General features: G+C 38.9%; 1 protein-coding gene, 1 long non-coding RNA gene and 1 gene segment (V, D, J or C); 2 read left to right on the top strand and 1 right to left on the bottom strand.

Moving 5' to 3' along the window:
- The window catches only part of LOC146552239 (immunoglobulin lambda-1 light chain-like), a 164,057-nt gene that overhangs the window by 18,499 nt on the left and 126,879 nt on the right, over positions 1–18,679 (top strand). The window lies entirely within an intron of this gene.
- Positions 9,808–10,286, bottom strand: LOC146552255 (Ig kappa chain V region BS-5-like). The segment is given in 2 exon segments: positions 9,808–10,142; positions 10,235–10,286. Coding segments are annotated over 2 exon segments (387 nt in total).
- Positions 16,397–17,238, top strand: LOC146552254 (uncharacterized). The gene is made up of 3 exons (XR_014889965.1): positions 16,397–16,466; positions 16,825–17,025; positions 17,116–17,238. It is a non-coding gene; the product is annotated as an uncharacterized LOC146552254 (long non-coding RNA).

The following is an 18,679-nucleotide window of genomic DNA, read 5'->3' as shown; positions in this document are numbered from 1 at the left end:
AACGGTTGAGTCAACAGCGCTCTGATTTTTTGTCAGCCTGGCTACAGTGCTGAAGAGAAACCTTGGGTTGTTCTTATTTTCTTTAATCAGTGATGAATAGAAAGATGTTCTAGCTTTACAGAGGGCTTTCTTATAATGCAGCAAACTAAAGCAAAAAGATGATCTTCTAACTTTGTTTTACACCATTTCGTCTCCAGCTTATAAGTTATCTGCTTTAAGGTGCGTGTTTGAGAGTTATACCACAGAGTCAAGTACTTTTGATTTGAGGATCTCTTTTTCACATGAGCTACAGTAACCAGTGTTATACTTAGTGAGGAGGCAAAATTGTTAACAAGATGATCAACCTCTGTTGGAGCAGTGTTCAGGTAGCTGCTCTGCTCTATGTTGGTACAGGGCATTGAAGATGATAACAGTGAGTGAATTATATTCTTAAATTTAGTTACAGCACTTTCAGAAAGACATTACTGTGATGAAGTCTACTCTCCACTGCTGTGTAATCAATTATTGTACTTAGAACAGGATTAGACCAGATAAGGTTTTCAGGAAACACTGTTAAATGTTCAGTTTCTATGCCACATGTTAAAACAAGATCTAGAGTGTGATTAAAGTGGTGGGTGGGTTCTTTTACATTTTGAGAGAAGCCAATTGAGTCTAATGACAGATTAAATGCCTTGTTGAGTTTGTCATTTTTAGCTTCTACATGGATGTTAAAATCACCGACAATAATTATTTTATCTGAGCTGAGCACTAAATCAGATAAAAAGTCTGAGAAATCAGACAGAAACTCTGTGTAAGGCCCAGGTGGATGATAGATGTGAACAAATAAGACTGTTTTTGGGGGGTTTTCCAGCCCGGGTGAATCAGAATCAGAAACTTTATTGTCATTGTCACGAGAACAACGAAATGAAGAATGGTCCCCGATCATTGCATCATCCCTAGCAATATCAAAATATAAATAAAACAATAAAATTCAATAAATAAAACATGTTTAAGCATCAGGCTTTGAAATGAATTAAAACTCTGTCTTGGTCTGTGGTTGGTTAATAAGCTGGTGTGATAAATTGCTGGCACACCTCCTCCTTCGAGGTTTCTTGGAGGTGTTGATTCATTTAAACTAACATAATCATCCTGCTGTAACTCAGACTTATTCTTCCTGCCCTTTAATAGAGACCTGGAATTGTCTTCAGCAGGACTACATCAATCAGGAAAAAAACCTATCTGCTATTTGTTGGTCTCATTTTAGCTGCTAAAACAGCCCTGAACAGTTGAAACATGGACTCCATTAGATCTCTGAAAGTTTCCTGCTGTATCATTCAATTCCTGTAAGTTGGGGCATCCATGGATCAGAATTGTTTGTGCAGCACATCTCACACATGTTTCGATGGGATTGAAATCTGTGAGATTTGGAGACAAAGTCAACACTGCAAACTCATTGTTGTGCTCCTCAAACCATTTCTGAACCACTTTTGCTTGGCAGGAGAACACATTATCCTGCTGAAAGAGGCCACAGCGAATAAATATAATTTCTACGAAAAGCCTGCAACAACGCTTCGGTAGGAGGTAAGTGCCAAAGTAGAATCCACATGGATGGCAGGACCCAAGGTTTCCCAAACAGATCACACTTCCTCCTACAGTGCATCCTGGTACCTGGTGTTCTTCAGTTAAGCAATGCACACACATGTTATTTAAAAGAACATGTGATTAATCAGACGACATTCGCATGCCCATTGTTGGCGCTTTTAGTGGTGGGCACCCTGACTGGTCTGTGACTATGCAGCCACACACACAACAAACTGTGAGATAAGATAAGGAGAAATAATCAGTGTTATTCACTCGCGGCTCTCCAACGGGAGATTGAGAGACCAGTGTTGGACTGTAGAACTGCTTTGAAATTAATATGAGCTGTTCGCACTAAAGTAAAAACCACCATCACTTATGCGGATACCCCTTTGGCGCCAGCTGCGGTCTCAAGGCTGGAGCTGAACAACACCCTGATAACGACTGTTTTTAGTCTGTTTCTTCCCATTCCATGCAAGGCCACCTGGGTTGGCTGGAAGACTGTTTACTTAGCCTACCAGGGCGAAGGACACTGTCTCAGCTGAACTCTGGACACGCACACACATACATATACACTGATATGCACACACTCATCCCCCCTCCCTTTCCAAACGCCTTCGACGCTTATTCCCTTCCGATGCTGACGGTGGATCAAAGAGACCAGCGCACGCAGGCCCGGATGTACTGTCTAATTTGGCTGTCTCTCACCCTTTACCCACCCCTGTTGCTTGTCTTGTTTCTTTGGTGTATTAAGAGTTTTTTCATGTGCTATGTGCAGAGGTGTTTTTTTCTGTTCTCAAACTGATCTCCCTGTTGGAGCTCAGTCTGGGGGGAGTTATTTTTTTCTCCTTATCTTTCCTCATGTGGTGCATTTTCCATTGTTATACCTCTCTGACCTGTCTTCCCCATGTGATGTTTTGTGTAATGTATGTATGGTCTGAGGGTAAGATGGCGCCGCCATTGCGTGCAATAGTTCGGCAGCCTTGTGAAATTTCCCCTTGTGGGATTAATAAAGGTATATCAATCAATCAATCAATCAATCAATCAATCAATCAATCAATCAATCAATCAATCAATCAATCAATCAATCAATCAATCAATCAATCAATCACTTCCCCTGTCATTGGTTATAATGATATGCCTGATCGGTGTATACAGAATATAGAACTTCTTACAGTCCTTTTGCATAGCAAGTAAATAATGTCTGCCTGTGTGTGTGATGGCTGCAAATGCAGTCACACTAAATGAAAAAAATATATATATATATGGAAAAGAAAAAAGTGACATTACAGTGTTTTCATCTGCTGAAAATCAAAATTTTTTAGAAAAAAAAACAGGAACATGGCTTTGGTGTGCTGGCAAAACATACTACCTAAACTTGTTATGATCTATTAAACGTCTTTTTTTTTTTTGTCACATGCACATGTTTTATCCACCTGATGTAACCCAAAAAAACCAAAGAAGGAACCTGATGTCCAGTGCAGGAAAGGTTATTAAGTCCAATCTCATCATGATCTGATGATGAGATCATGATTCCTTATATATGACAGACTCACACCCACGATAGTCAACATGAGCTTATTGCGATAACCACAGGTTGTCCTTTTGGTACTTCAGGTTTTGTACTGACAGAACTACTGATACAGCAGCACTCCAAGGCTTAGCCAAGAGAATTGGTTGAAAGTAGATCTGTGGTAATGCAAAGATCAGAGAGGCTGGGCATGAACTCAAAGTGGGAAAAGTGAAACGAACAATATGATCAATATGATTTTTGAAGAAAACTTTGTGTGAGAGAGATCACTGCTAAAAAGTGCAGACAACAACAAGTTAAACCTTCGATCAAGCTTTAATGATTTTCATGGGACGATATTGGGAATATAAAGCTTAAAAAATATAAACAAACAAACAAACAAACAAACAAACAACAAAGTCTTAATGCAATGTGACTATTAGGGGAATGTAAAAAAGAAACAAGAAAAGTGTGAATCGGTGGAACCAGATGTTTAAAAAAAATCCTTATTTCAAAATTCCCCCGAAGAAGTGTCGATGAGTATTTAGTGCTTGGTGAAGTTACTGTGTTCACTGGTCTGTGTCAGTTTCTTCCTCTTCTTAGCTGCAGTCAGTTCTTGCTGTAACAGCTCAGTGTCTCTGCAGTCTGACTGAGGGAGGTTTTTGTACGAGTACAAATCACTGTGTGAACACATCAGCACTGTTTATTTCATGTAAACTCTTACAGTAGTAAACTGCTGCATCTTCAGCCTGAACTCCACTGATGGTCATAGAGAAGTCAGAGCTGCTTCCACTGCCACTAAATCGAGTTGGTGTTCCTGACTCAAGTGTTTTTGCCCATTTTATTAAGAGCTTTGGAGTCTGTTCAGACTTCTGCTGATACCAGAATACATAATCATCATCATCAGAATCTCTGTAAACAGCTTGGCTGGTCCTACAGGTCAGAGTGACAGTGGATCCAGGAGTAGATGTCACTACTGGAGGTTGAGTCACAGTCACCTGACCGCTGCATCCTGCAGACAAAAACAAATCATTCATTTATCAGCAGAAATCAATGAGAGAAAAAGCAGCACATCATGTTGGAAATGTTGCTGAGTGAATGAACCTGTAAAACAGCAGCAGGTCAGCGTCCAGATGAGGATGGTGATGAGAGTCATGGTGGTTGTGCTTTCTGCTGTGTTGACTGACAGATGTGAGTCCTGCAGTGTTGAAGTCACAGGACTATAAACCTTCTCAGTTCTCTGGAGGATCAGCTGATGATGCAAAGCCTCCTCTCTATGGAAATGATTTCTCTGCTCTCAACACACTGAGGGCAACGTAGGCACAAAGTCAGAAGAATAATTGATTGAATTAATACCATTAATAATTTTATGCCATAGAGAAAAACATATTTGGAAACATATTTACGTATTTTTAACACCTGGATTAAAATGGCACTCTGGTCTGTATGCTCATTTTTGATTTTGATATCATAAATACAATATACCTGTATAACGTTCTTAAGTATATTGTCATAGTTTCACAATTCATGCTTTTTTGAGGCATTTCTGGTTGCTGTTTTAAACAGTGTTTTGTGTGTTTTAAAAAATTTATATGTGTAATGTGAAAATTCCGTTTTGTCGTTCAGTTCTTAATACTCAAAATACAGTAATGACAATTATGATTTAAATTCATTAAATAATTTTAAGTCACTTTAGTCAAATCATCTTCTGCATTTAATCAGGTGTACTGTGATGTTTTACTTGAAAAAAAGGTTCATTTTCAGTGGTTAGAGGTTTGTTCAGAGTGCAGGAGGTTTTTGTACGGCCACTTAATGAGTTTGTATCACCGTGGTACACTTTTGGTGGAGGAACCAAACTCATCGTTGGCTGTAAGTACCAGAAATTTGTCATTTTTGATAAACATAGTATTTATTAAGCATTTAAATCAATCTATTAAACAGAACTTTGATTAAATTCAGTGATTATTATTAATGTCATGGCAACAGTTTGGAATAAACTTTTCTTTAATCAATATTCATTCGGTCTTTTAAGGAACTGAACTTACAGAAAACAAATTTTGATGGTTTTTTGGGTTCATTTCACTTTAAATATTATCCGGTTACAATAATAAAATCTGTGATAGTGACGTTTTAGCTGACTTTGATTTAAAATGTATTTTTACTCAGGAATTATAAAATAAAAACAAATATTGAATTATGTTTTGTCGACTTATATTAGAAAAAGGAAATTAACTCAGTATATTTAGATCAATTTTGTGTTCATGGTTGATCAATTTTAAATGAAGTTTAAAGGAAGTGAAAGAAACAGATGTGAAGTTTTAACTGTATTCTCATGAGTGCTTTAGCTTTGTCAGTTTCAAATAAGAAAATTATCACAGGGTCAAGTTATTAACTGTAAAACATCATGAAATAATAAAGGTTTGATCAATAATCACTAAATATATATTTATTCCTATGTTTGTACATTTGTATCTCTTTTTTTGGTTATCTTCAACCTTTTCTCCTCCAGCGGGTGTGGTGAGGCCCACCCTCACTGTCCTCCCTCCATCCAAAGAGGAAGACAAACAGAGTAGTGCCACTGTGGTGTGTTTGGCCACCGGGGGCTTCCCCTCAAACTGGAATTTGGGCTGGAAGGTGGGGAGCACCAGCACATCCTCAGGGGTTTCAACCAGCCTGGAAGTCTTGGGGACAGACGGCCGCTACAGCTGGAGCAGCACCCTGAGCCTCTCCGCAGACCAGTGGAAGAAGGCGGGCTCAGTGAGCTGTGAGGCCAGTCTGAGTGGACAGAGCCCCGTCACTCAAACCCTGGACCCTGACCACTGCTCAGAGTAGAGCTTCAGCAACACTTCCTGTCTGCATATGATGTGTTTTATATGTTTCTGCTGTTGCGATATTTCTGCAAACATTTGACTTTCTAATGATGTGCATGCTAAGTTTATCAGCTAATATTATCCATGTTGACTTTAAAAAAGGGTGTAATAAAAGTAAAAATCACAAAATAAAATCACAGCTTAAGAAAAATCACTTTTGTTTTGTTCTTGGGGAGAAGCTTTTAAAGGCTTATTTGTGTGCAAAGTCAGCGATTGCTGTTGACCTTTGAAACAAAAGATAAAGATACCAACTAAAATCCAGCTTTATACTGGTGAAGAGTTGGAAAATTTTCCATCACGAATGTAATATGGTCTTATATGTTGCAAAATGTAAAGTCGCTGCTGCCCTGCTACAGCTGAACTTTCCACCTCCCAAATCCAACTTTAACACCTGATTCCAACCCTCTAGTAGGAAACTGAAAAAACAAATACAAACAACATGTTCATGTATGGAATGCAATCATTGTTAAGTTCAAATCAAAGTAGCTGATTAAGTTAAAAACTGTGTACAGGGTCTGGGTTCAATATTTGGTTTTGATGACTAGATGAATTTTCTGTGCAAGTTTTTTGACTAAGACTTGGATTTTGAGCCTCTAAGCCCATCCAGTCTGGTTTTCTCAAGGAATTAATACTGCAAAAATCTGACTCAAAGTATCATCAAAGAACAACACATGTTCTCTTGCTTCCCTTCGTGGCCTTCTGGCAAACTGTAGAATTAATATTAAAATTTTACTAATCAAATTAATAAAATTAACCAAATACATTTTTCTGCAATTTTTGCTAGTTTTAGTTATCCTGATCATGTGGCGGTTTAATTTTGACCTTTGTTGTCACCAATTAGTTTTAAATCTGTATTTATGTGTGCTGTGATATGAAAACTTATTTCTTATAAGTTGATTTTATTTAAAATGTGAAGCACCCTATAACTTTGTGATTTAAAATGTACTGTATGAACAAAATTATTTTCATATTACCTTATTATCCACAGCAAATTAGAAGTAATACAAAATGTAGTGAGATAAGCATAATATGTTGCAGATTCTAAACAGTGTTACTTAATTTAAAATCTTCTTAATGATGTGATCAGGAATGAATACATATTTTAGTTTCCACCTCTGAAAGTGAACTCAGTGAACCAGTGATGCATGTCAGAGTCTGTATCAGAAGCTCACAGCTGCAACACTGCAAATAGTAACTGAGGGAGGTTTTTGTACGACTCTGTATCACTGTGTGAACTCTGGGCCTCTATATGTTCCCATACAGTAGTAATCTCCTGCATCTGCAGCCTGAACTCCATTGATTGTGAGAGTGAACTCAGGCTCAGATCCACTGCTGCTGAAATGACTCGGAGTACCAGATTGGCGTCTGCTGATTTTGTAAAACAGCAGTTTGGGAGGCTGTCCAGGTTTCTGTAGATACCAGCTGAGATCATCATCAACTCCTTTACTGGCTGTACAGCTCAGAGAGACCGTCTCCCCCAAAGCAGCAGCTTTAAACACAGGAGACTGAGTCACAGATGAACTGGCATCTGATCCTGGAAATTAAAATATGTTACTTTGTTAAAATGACAGTGTGATGTAAAGTACAACATAACAGAGAATATAACAGAACCACATCACTCATCACCTTGAAGTCTGAGCATGATTGTGATGAGCAGTGAAGTCAGTAACATCATCATCATTATGATAAATCTCACTGTCAGAGACTCTGCACAGATGTTTCCCGCTGGTTCTTCTTAAACTGGTTTAGGATCAGTGAAGCGCAGCAAGCATTCAAAACAGAACCTACAAACAAATACCTGTTTGTGTGTGTGTGTTTGTGTGTGTGTGTGCATGTGTGTGTGTGCATGTGCGTGTGCGTGTGTGCATGTGTGCGTGTGCATGTGTGTGTGTGAGAGAGAGAGAGAGAGAGAGAGAGACTAGTTATTCTCATTGCAGTTAAAAAACTCTACACCTGCAGCCTTCAGCCAAAGTGAAGAAATTTTTTATGCAGCCATGAATCATTGTGTAAACACTTCACTACCATGGTAACCCACAGTAATAATCTGCAGCATCTACTGCCTGAAGATCACTGGTGGATAAAGTGTACTGAGAACCAGATCTACTGCCTTGGAGTCAAGATGGAGTTCCTGAGTTTGGGAGGCTGTCCAGGTTTCTAAAGGTACTAAGTCCAGCAACTCCCTGTGGTGCTGACGGTCACAGTCCCTTACAGGCTTGGCTTAACAGAGTTAGAAAACTTTTGGCAAATGACTTTGAAATGAGGACTAAAATGATGTGAATCTTGAGGAAAAAACAACAGAAAATGTATCAGGTTAAATCAGAGAAACATGAGCAGCACAAACAGAATTAAAAACAAACAAATAAAAAAACTCTCACCTTGACTCAGAAAGCCAAACATTATAACCTGAGTTACTGGAAACATCACTTGACCCTGACCACTGCTCAGAGTAGAGCTTCAGCAGTTACACTGCGACCCAGTGTTTTCTGTTTTTGTTTTAAGTTTTATTCTGGGAATTGTGGCTTTCTGTCTTGTATTTCCTCTTTTACCTCTTTTAAAACACCCACGTCCAGTGTTCAGTGTTTTGGGTTTTGCATCACTGTTGTCTTGTCTAATTAGGGTCAGCTGTGTCTCCCTCCTGTCTGCCATTTTCTTGTTACCTTGTGTGTATATTTAGTGCGTGGTTATCTCTGTTCTTCGTTGCCGGTACATGTATTCCGTTACTCCCCAACACTGGAGGTTATAAGCAGATTCTGTTTCTGTGCTGTGATGAGCTCTGAAACATGACTGAAACTCTTCAAATAAGCCATTCCTCTGCAGATGATCTGTTAGCTGTTTGACAACTACTCTTTCAAGAATGTTTGACATGAAAGAAAGCTAAGACTAATTAGCTAAGACTGCTGGGTCAAGAGAAGGCTTTTTAAGTAACTGTTTAACTACTGCCAGCTTGAAGGCCTGTGGTACATAGCCGATTACTAGAGACAGGTTGATCATGTTTAAGATTGAAGCATTAATTAATGGCAGGACTTCTTTGCGCAGTCTTGTAGGAATGGGGTCTAAAAGACACGTTGATGGTTTGAGGAAGCAGTTACTGAAGTTAACTCAGAAAGACCAACTGGAGAAAAAGACTCTATATGAATATTAATGGCACTGAAAGTTGCTGTAGATAATATTACATCTGTGAGACGATTATGAGTATTTTTTCTCTCTAATGGTTCAAATTTTATTTGTGAAGAAGTTCATGAAGTCATTACTAGTTAACATTAAAGGAACGGTTGAGTCAACAGCGCTCTGATTTTTTGTCAGCCTGGCTACAGTGCTGAAGAGAAACCTTGGGTTGTTCTTATTTTCTTTAATCAGTGATGAATAGAAAGATGTTCTAGCTTTACAGAGGGCTTTCTTATAATGCAGCAAACTAAAGCAAAAAGATGATCTTCTAACTTTGTTTTACGCCATTTTGTCTCCAGCTTATAAGTTATCTGCTTTAAGGTGCGTGTTTGAGAGTTATACCACAGAGTCAAGTACTTTTGATTTGAGGATCTCTTTTTCTCATGAGCTACAGTAACCAGTGTCATACTTAGTGAGGAGGCAAAATTATTAACAAGATGATCGACCTCTGTTGGAGCAGTGTTCAGATAGCTGCCCTGCTCTATGTTGGTACAGGGCATTGAAGATGATAAAAGGGAGTGAATATTTCAGAATTCCCCAAAAGAAGTGTAGATGAGTATTTAGTGCTTGGTGAGGTTACTGTCAGCTCTGTGTTCACTGGTCTGTGTCAGAGTTTCTTCCTCTTCAGCAGCTGCAGTCAGTTCCTGCTGTAACAGCTCAGTTTCTCTGCAGTCTGACTGAGGGAGGTTTTTGTACGACTACAAATCACTGTGTGAACACATAAGCACTGTTTATGTAGTGGAAACTCTGACAGTAGTAAACTGCTGCATCTTCAGTCTGAACTCCACTGATGGTCATAGAGAAGTCAGAGCTGCTTCCACTGCCACTAAATCGAGTTGGTGTTCCTGACTGAAGCGTTTTTGCATATTTTATTAGGAGCTTTGGAGTCTGTCCAGACTTCTGTTGATACCAGTACATACCCTCATCACCACCAGACCATCTGTAAACAGCTCGGTTGGTCCTACAGGTCAGAGTGACAGTGTTTCCAGGAGTAAATGTCACTGCTGGAGGTTGAGTCACAGTCACCTGACCGCTGCATCCTGCAGACAAAAACAAATCATTCATTTATCAGCAGAAATCAATGAGAGAAAAAGCAGCACATCATGTTGGAAATGTTGCTGAGTGAATGAACCTGTAAAACAGCAGCAGGTCAGCGTCCAGATGAGGATGGTGATGAGAGTCATGGTGGTTGTGCTTTCTGCTGTGTTGACTGACAGATGTGAGTCCTGCAGTGTTGAAGTCACAGGACTATAAACCTTCTCAGTTCTCTGGAGGATCAGCTGATGATGCAAAGCCTCCTCTCTATGGAAATGATTTCTCTGCTCTCAACACACTGAAGGCAACGTAGGCACAAAGTCAGAAGAATAATTGATTGAATTAATACCATTAATAATTTTATGCCATAGAGAAAAACATATTTGGAAACATATTTACGTATTTTTAACACCTGGATTAAAATGGCACTCTGGTCTGTATGCTCATTTTTGATTTTGATATCATAAATACAATATACCTGTATAACGTTCTTAAGTATATTGTCATAGTTTCACAATTCATGCTTTTTTGAGGCATTTCTGGTTGCTGTTTTAAACAGTGTTTTGTGTGTTTTAAAAAATTTATATGTGTAATGTGAAAATTCCGTTTTGTCATTCAGTTCTTAATACTCAAAATACAGTAATGACAATTATGATTCAAATTCATTAAATAATTTTAAGTCACTTTAGTCAAATCATCTTCTGCATTTAATCAGGTGTACTGTGATGTTTTACTTGAAAAAAAGGTTCATTTTCAGTGGTTAGAGGTTTGTTCAGAGTGCAGGAGGTTTTTGTACGGCCACTTAATGAGTTTGTATCACTGTGGTGGACTTTTGGTGGAGGAACCAAACTCATCGTTGGCTGTAAGTACCAGAAATTCATAATTTTTGATAAACATAGTATTTATTAAGCATTTAAATCAATCTATTAAACAGAACTTCGATTAAATTCAGTGATTATTATTAATGTCATGGCAACATTTTGGAAGAACTTTTCTTAAATCAATATTCATTCAGTCTTTTAAGGAACTGAACTTACAGAAAACAAATTTTGATGGTTTTTTGGGTTCATTTCACTTTAAATATTATCCGGTTACAATAATAAAATCTGTGATAATGACGTTTTAGCTGACTTTGATTTAAAATGTATTTTTACTCAGGAATTATAAAATAAAAACAAATATTGAATTATGTTTTGTCGACTTATATTAGAAAAAAGAAATTAACTCAGTATATTTAGATCAATTTTGTGTTCATGGTTGATCAATTTTAAATGAAGTTTAAAGGAAGTGAAAGAAACAGATGTGAAGTTTTAACTGTATTCTCATGAGTGCTTTAGCTTTGTCAGTTTCAAATAAGAAAATTATCACAGGGTCAAGTTATTAACTGTAAAACATCATGAAATAATAAAGGTTTGATCAATAATCACTAAATATATATTTATTCCTATGTTTGTACATTTGTATCTCTTTTTTCGGTTGTCTTCAACCTTTTCTCCTCCAGCGGGTGTGGTGAGGCCCACCCTCACTGTCCTCCCTCCATCCAAAGAGGAAGACAAACAGAGTAGTGCCACTGTGGTGTGTTTGGCCACCGGGGGCTTCCCCTCAAACTGGAATTTGGGCTGGAAGGTGGGGAGCACCAGCACATCCTCAGGGGTTTCAACCAGCCTGGAGGTCTTGGGGACAGACGGCCGCTACAGCTGGAGCAGCACCCTGAGCCTCTCCGCAGACCAGTGGAAGAAGGCGGGCTCAGTGAGCTGTGAGGCCAGTCTGAGTGGACAGAGTCCCGTCACTCAAACCCTGGACCCTGACCACTGCTAAGAGTAGAGCTTCAGCAACACTTCCTGTCTGCATATGATGTGTTTTATATTTTGATGAAGCTACATGTTTCTGCTGTTGCGATATTTCTGCAAACATTTGACTTTCTAATGATGTGCATGCTAAGTTTATCAGCTAATATTATCCATGTCGACTTTAAAAAAGGGTGTAATAAAAGTAAAAATCACAAAATAAAATCACAGCTTAAGAAAAATCACTTTTGTTTTGTTCTTGGGGAGAAGCTTTTAAAAGCTTATTTGTGTGCAAAGTCAGCGATTGCTGTTGACCTTTGAAACAAAAGATAAAGATACAAAGATACCAACTAAAATCCAGCTTTATACTGGTGAAGAGTTGGAATATTTTCCATCACGAATGTAATATGGTCTTATATGTTGCAAAATGTAAAGTCGCTGCTGCCCTGCTACAGCTGAACTTTCCACCACCCAAATCCAACTTTAACACCTGATTCCAACCCTCTGGTAGGAAACTGAAAAAACAAATACAAACAACATGTTCATGTATGGAATGCAATCATTGTTAAGTTCAAATCAAAGTAGCTGATTAAGTTAAAAACTGTGTACAGGGTCTGGGTTCAATATTTGGTTTTGATGACTAGATGAATTTTCTGTGCAAGTTTTTTGACTAAGACTTGGATTTTGAGCCTCTAAGCCCATCCAGTCTGGTTTTCTCAAGGAATTAATACTGCAAAAATCTGACTCAAAGTATCATCAAAGAACAACACATGTTCTCTTGCTTCCCTTTGTGGCCTTCTGGCAAACTGTAGAATGAATATTAAAATTTTACTAATCAAATTAATAAAATTAACCAAATACATTTTTCTGCAATTTTTGCTAGTTTTAGTTATCCTGATCATGTGGCGGTTTAATTTTGACCTTTGTTGTCACCAATTAGTTTTAAATCTGTATTTATGTGTGCTGTGATATAAAAAAGTATTTCTTATAATTTGATTTTATTTAAAATGTGAAGCACCCTATAACTTTGTGATTTAAAATGTACTGTATGAACAAAATTATTTTCATATTACCTTATTATCCACAGCAAATTAGAATTAATACAAAATGTAGTGAGATAAGCATAATATGTTGCAGATTCTAAACAGTGTTACTTAATTTAAAATCTTCTTAATGATGTGATCAGGAATGAATAAATATTTTAGTTTCCACCTCTGAAAGTGGACTCAGTGAACCAGTGATGCATGTCAGAGTCTGTATCAGAAGCTCACAGCTGCAACACTGCAAATAGTAACTGAGGGAGGTTTTTGTACGACTCTGTATCACTGTGTGAACACTGGGCCGTCATACAGTCCCATACAGTAGTAATCTCCTGCATCTGCAGCCTGAACTCCATTGATTGTCAAAGTGAACTCAGGCTCAGATCCACTGCTGCTGAAATGACTCGGAGTATCAGATTCACGGCTGCTGATTTTGTAAAACAGCAGTTTGGGAGGCTGTCCAGGTTTCTGTAGATACCAGCTGAGATCATCATCAACTCCTTTACTGGCTGTACAGCTCAGAGAGACTGTCTCCCCCAAAGCAGCAGCTTTAAACACAGGAGACTGAGTCACAGATGAACTGGCATCTGATCCTGGAAATTAAAATATGTTACTTTGTTAAAATGACAGTGTGATATAAAGTACAACATAACAGAGAATATAACAGAACCACATCACTCATCACCTTGAAGTCTGAGCATGATTGTGATGAGCAGTGAAGTCAGTAACATCATCATCATTATGACAAATCTCACTGTCAGAGACTCTGCACAGATGTTTCCCGCTGGTTCTTCTTAAACTGGTTTAGGATCAGTGAAGCGCAGCAAGCATTCAAAACAGAACCTACAAACAAATACCTGTGTGTGTGTGTGTGTGTGTGTGTGTGTGTGTGTGAGAGAGAGAGAGAGAGAGACTAGTTATTCTCATTGCAGTTGAAAACTCTACACCCGCAGCCTTCAGCCAAAGTGAAGAAATTTTTTATGCAGCCATGAGTCATTGTGTAAACACTTCACTACCATGGTAACCCACAGTAATAATCTGCAGCATCTACTGCCTGAAGATCACTGGTGGATAAAGTGTACTGAGAACCAGATCTACTGCCTTGGAGTCAAGATGGAGTTCCTGAGTTTGGGAGGCTGTCCAGGTTTCTAAAGGTACCAAGTCCAGCAACTCCCTGTGGTGCTGACGGTCACAGTCCCTTACAGGCTTGGCTTAACAGAGTTAGAAAACTTTTGGCAAATGACTTTGAAATGAGGACTAAAATGATGTGAATCTTGAGGAAAAAACAACAGAAAATGTATCAGGTTAAATCAGAGAAACATGAGCAGCACAAACAGAATTAAAAACAAACAAATAAAACAACTCTCACCTTGACTCAGAAAGCCAAACATTATAACCTGAGTTACTGGAAACATCACTTGACCCTGACCACTGCTCAGAGTAGAGCTTCAGCAGTTACACTGCGACCCAGTGTTTTCTGTTTTTGTTTTAAGTTTTATTCTGGGAATTGTGGCTTTCTGTCTTGTATTTCCTCTTTTACCTCTTTTAAAACACCCACGTCCAGTGTTCAGTGTTTTGGGTTTTGCTTCACTGTTGTCTTGTCTAATTAGGTTCAGCTGTGTCTCCCTCCTGTCTGCCATTTTCTTGTTACCTTGTGTGTATATTTAGTGCGTGGTTACCTCTGTTCTTCGTTGCCGGTACATGTATTGCATTACTCCCCAACACTGGAGGCTATAAGCAGATTCTGTTTCTGTGCTGTGATGAGCTCTGAAACATGACTGAAACTCTTCAAATAAGCCATTCCTCTGCAGATGATCTGTTAGCTGTTTGACAACTACTCTTTCAAGAATGTTTGACATGAAAGAAAGCTAAGACTAATTAGCTAAGACTGCTGGGTCAAGAGAAGGCTTTTTAAGTAACTGTTTAACTACTGCCAGCTTGAAGGCCTGTGGTACATAGCCGATTACTAGAGACAGGTTGATCATGTTTAAGATTGAAGCATTAATTAATGGCAGGACTTCTTTGCGCAGTCTTGTAGGAATGGGGTCTAAAAGACACGTTGATGGTTTGAGGAAGCAGTTACTGAAGTTAACTCAGAAAGACCAACTGGAGAAAAAGACTCTATATGAATATTAATGGCACTGAAAGTTGCTGTAGATAATATTACATCTGTGAGATGATTATGAGTATTTTTTCTCTAATGGTTCAAATTTTATTTGTGAAGAAGTTCATGAAGTCATTTCTAGTTAACATTAAAGGAACGGTTGAGTCAAAAGAGCTCTGATTTTTTGTCAGCCTGGCTACAGTGCTGAAGAGAAACCTTGGGTTGTTCTTATTTTCTTTAATCAGTGATGAATAGAAAGATGTTCTAGCTTTACAGAGGGCTTTCTTATAATGCAGCAAACTAAAGCAAAAAGATGATCTTCTAACTTTGTTTTACGCCATTTTGTTTCCAGCTTATAAGTTATCTGCTTTAAGGTGCATGTTTGAGAGTTATACCACAGAGTCAAGTACTTTTGATTTGAGGATCTCTTTTTCTCATGAGCTACAGTAACCAGAGTCATACTTAGTGAGGAGGCAAAATTATTAACAAGATGATCGACCTCTGTTAGAGCAGTGTTCAGGTAGCTGATCTGCTCTGTGTTGGTAAAGGGCATTGAAGATGATAAAAGGGAGTGAATATTTCAGAATTCCCCAAAAGAAGTGTAGATGAGTATTTAGTGCTTGGTGAGGTTACTGTCAGCTCTGTGTTCACTGGTCTGTGTCAGAGTTTCTTCCTCTTCAGCAGCTGCAGTCAGTTTCTGCTGTAACAGCTCAGTTTCTCTGCAGTCTGACTGAGGGAGGTTTTTGTACGAGTACAAATCACTGTGTGAACACCCAAGCACTGTTTATTACATGGGCACTCTGACAGTAGTAAACTGCTGCATCTTCAGTCTGAACTCCACTGATGGTCATAGAGAAGTCAGAGCTGCTTCCACTGCCACTAAATCGAGTTGGTGTTCCTGACTGAAGCGTTTTTGCATATCTTATCAGGAGCTTTGGAGTCTGTCCAGATTTCTGTTGATACCAGTACATAGCATCATCACCATCATCAAATCTGTAAACAGCTTGGCTGCTCCTACAGGTCAGAGTGACAGTGTTTCCAGGAGTAAATGTCACTACTGGAGGTTGAGTCACAGTCACCTGACCGCTGCTTCCTGCAGACAAAAACAAATCATTCATTTATCAGCAGAAATCAATGAGAGAAAAAGCAGCACATCATGTTTGAAATGTTGCTGAGTGAATGAACCTGTAAAACAGCAGCAGGTCAGCGTCCAGATGAGGATGGTGATGAGAGTCATGGTGGTTGTGCTTTCTGCTGTGTTGACTGACAGATGTGAGTCCTGCAGTGTTGAAGTCACAGGACTATAAACCTTCTCAGTTCTCTGGAGGATCAGCTGATGATGCAAAGCCTCCTCTCTATGGAAATCATTTCTCTGCTCTCAACACACAACAAAACAATGTGAGAAGGAATTTTATTCTGGGTGTTTTACATGATGTATATATGATTGGGTTTAGTAGTAGCTGTTATTGAAAACTTGGTATTAGAAAGTGTGAATATATAATACAGTATCATGACTGAATGGTTATATAGTACTGAAAATTTAAATGATTTTTTGAGTTAATCCATTTTAATTAAGGGTTTTTTTTATTTATTTATCTGTGAACAACTGTTTTTTTCAGAAATTCTAAGACTGAAAATATAGCACTGTCAGGGTCCTGGGTCTGAGCAACCCAGGATCCCTGAGCAGTTATGAATTATATTATTATTATTATTATATGTATTTTGGTGTTGCTGCTGCTCTTCTCCATGCTTGTAGATGTGAGTGTGTGTGTGTATGTCTGCGGGTATGCTTGGAGGATGGAGCTCAGCCACCTGCAGGCCTGAGGGGTGTGGCCCTGCGGAAGGACTGGCCACACCCGAAGCCACACACCTGCCGCTGATCAGGGCTCGTCGGGGGAGCTACTTAGGAGAGTCTTGGAGCTCCCACCGACGCGGGATCATTTCCTTGAGACTCCACGTTAGTCGTCCCGTTGAATTGAGTTAGTGTGTGTAAGTGTATGCCCGCGGTTATTTGTGTCCTGACGGCTGCGTCTATTGTTTCCCGCAGGAGGAGCGTGGAAGGCACGAAGAGCAGCGAGCACCGGGGGGTGCTGACACGGGAGCGGAGAGCACAGAGACACGAACTATTCACGCAGAGACACGACACGGGAGTCTGGGAGAACACGGGGATTTATTGTTGTTTTTTTCCACTCTGTAAATAAACACACTGTTTATACATAGAGCACCGCGCCTGGGTCCTCCTTCCCCACACATCTCCACGGTCTGCCAGCCAGACCGTGACAAGCACTAAGAAAGAAAGAAAAACATTCTTGCCTTTAAGATCTTTTATTTATTTGCAGATTAATGGTTTTATTGCTGAGTTTATAGTTTATTAGTCTGATCTATTAAAAGGGAAGTGAAAAAAACAGATGACAAAGTCCATATCTGTTTGTTGTCCGGAAGGATTTTAATTAACTGTGAAAACACAATTTTATTAAAGCATTATGTTCTCCTATTTATTACCTCCTCTCCTCAGTCTGATCACAGTGTGATGCACACAGTTAATCCACAATGCTGTTAATCACTGTCATGTATCATAACTGTGTAATGAAAATATGATATGAGGAGTTTCACTGAAATGTTTGGCACCATGTTGGATATAACATTTTATGCTGTTGACTAAATGAATTAGTTTTCATACAGATGCACTTTAACGGTTGAGTTTACAGTTCGTTAGTCTGATGTGATGAAAAGGAAGTGAAACAAACAGATGACAAACTTTAACATTTCCTGTACACATTTCAATTTTATCATCAAGAAAACAAATACAGCAGCACATTCACTAATTATTTATTCTTTGTTAAAGCCTAATATCCACCGATTTCTCAGTTTCTGTGCTCTGTTTTATCAAAATATCATCATACAGTTAATCCACAGGCCTGTTAATTTCTGTCATATATCATAAGTATGTCGTGTCAGCTATCTGTCCTAGAGTAGAAGTTAATCTACAGGGTGTGCCATTTATATGGATACACCGTAATAAAATGGGAATGGTTGGTGATATTAAAGTCCTGTTTGTGGCACATTAGTATATGTGAGGGGGCAAACTCCTCAAGATGGGTGGTGACCATGGTGGCCAATCAGAAGTCAGACATTTTGGATACAACTTTTGTTTTTTCAATAGGAAGAGGGCCATGTGACACATCAAACACATCAAACGTATTGCTAATGTCACAAGAAAAACAATGGTGTGCTTGGTTTCAACGTAACTTTATTCTTTCATTAGTTATTTACAAGTTTCTCTTTGTTCACAGCCATTGACATGTCGAAGAGGTTAACACGTGAGGAGCGGATCGAAATTGTGTTGATATCTGGTGAACGCAGTAACTGGGTCATTGCAGCAGATTTCAATGCAAGACACCCTATTAGACCACCCATCTCCCATGCTACAGTCAGCAAACTGCTTGCTAAGTTTTGTGAAAATGGTAAATGGCCTGCATTTGTATAGCGCTTTTCTAGTCCCTAAGGACCCCAAAGCGCTTCACACTACATTCAGTCATTCACCCATTCACACACACATTCACACACTGGCGATGGCAAGCTACATTGTAGCCACAGCTGCCCTGGGGCGC

This window comes from Mchenga conophoros, linkage group LG19 (assembly GCF_057382185.1).
Source record: "Mchenga conophoros isolate Kocher_MC1m ecotype Shallow Benthic linkage group LG19, M_conophoros_male_GT1.1, whole genome shotgun sequence".
NCBI classification, from domain to species: Eukaryota; Metazoa; Chordata; class Actinopteri; order Cichliformes; family Cichlidae; genus Mchenga; species Mchenga conophoros.
The sequence above is the reverse complement of the archived record's forward strand: the minus strand, read 5'-3'. Positions and strand labels throughout refer to the sequence as shown.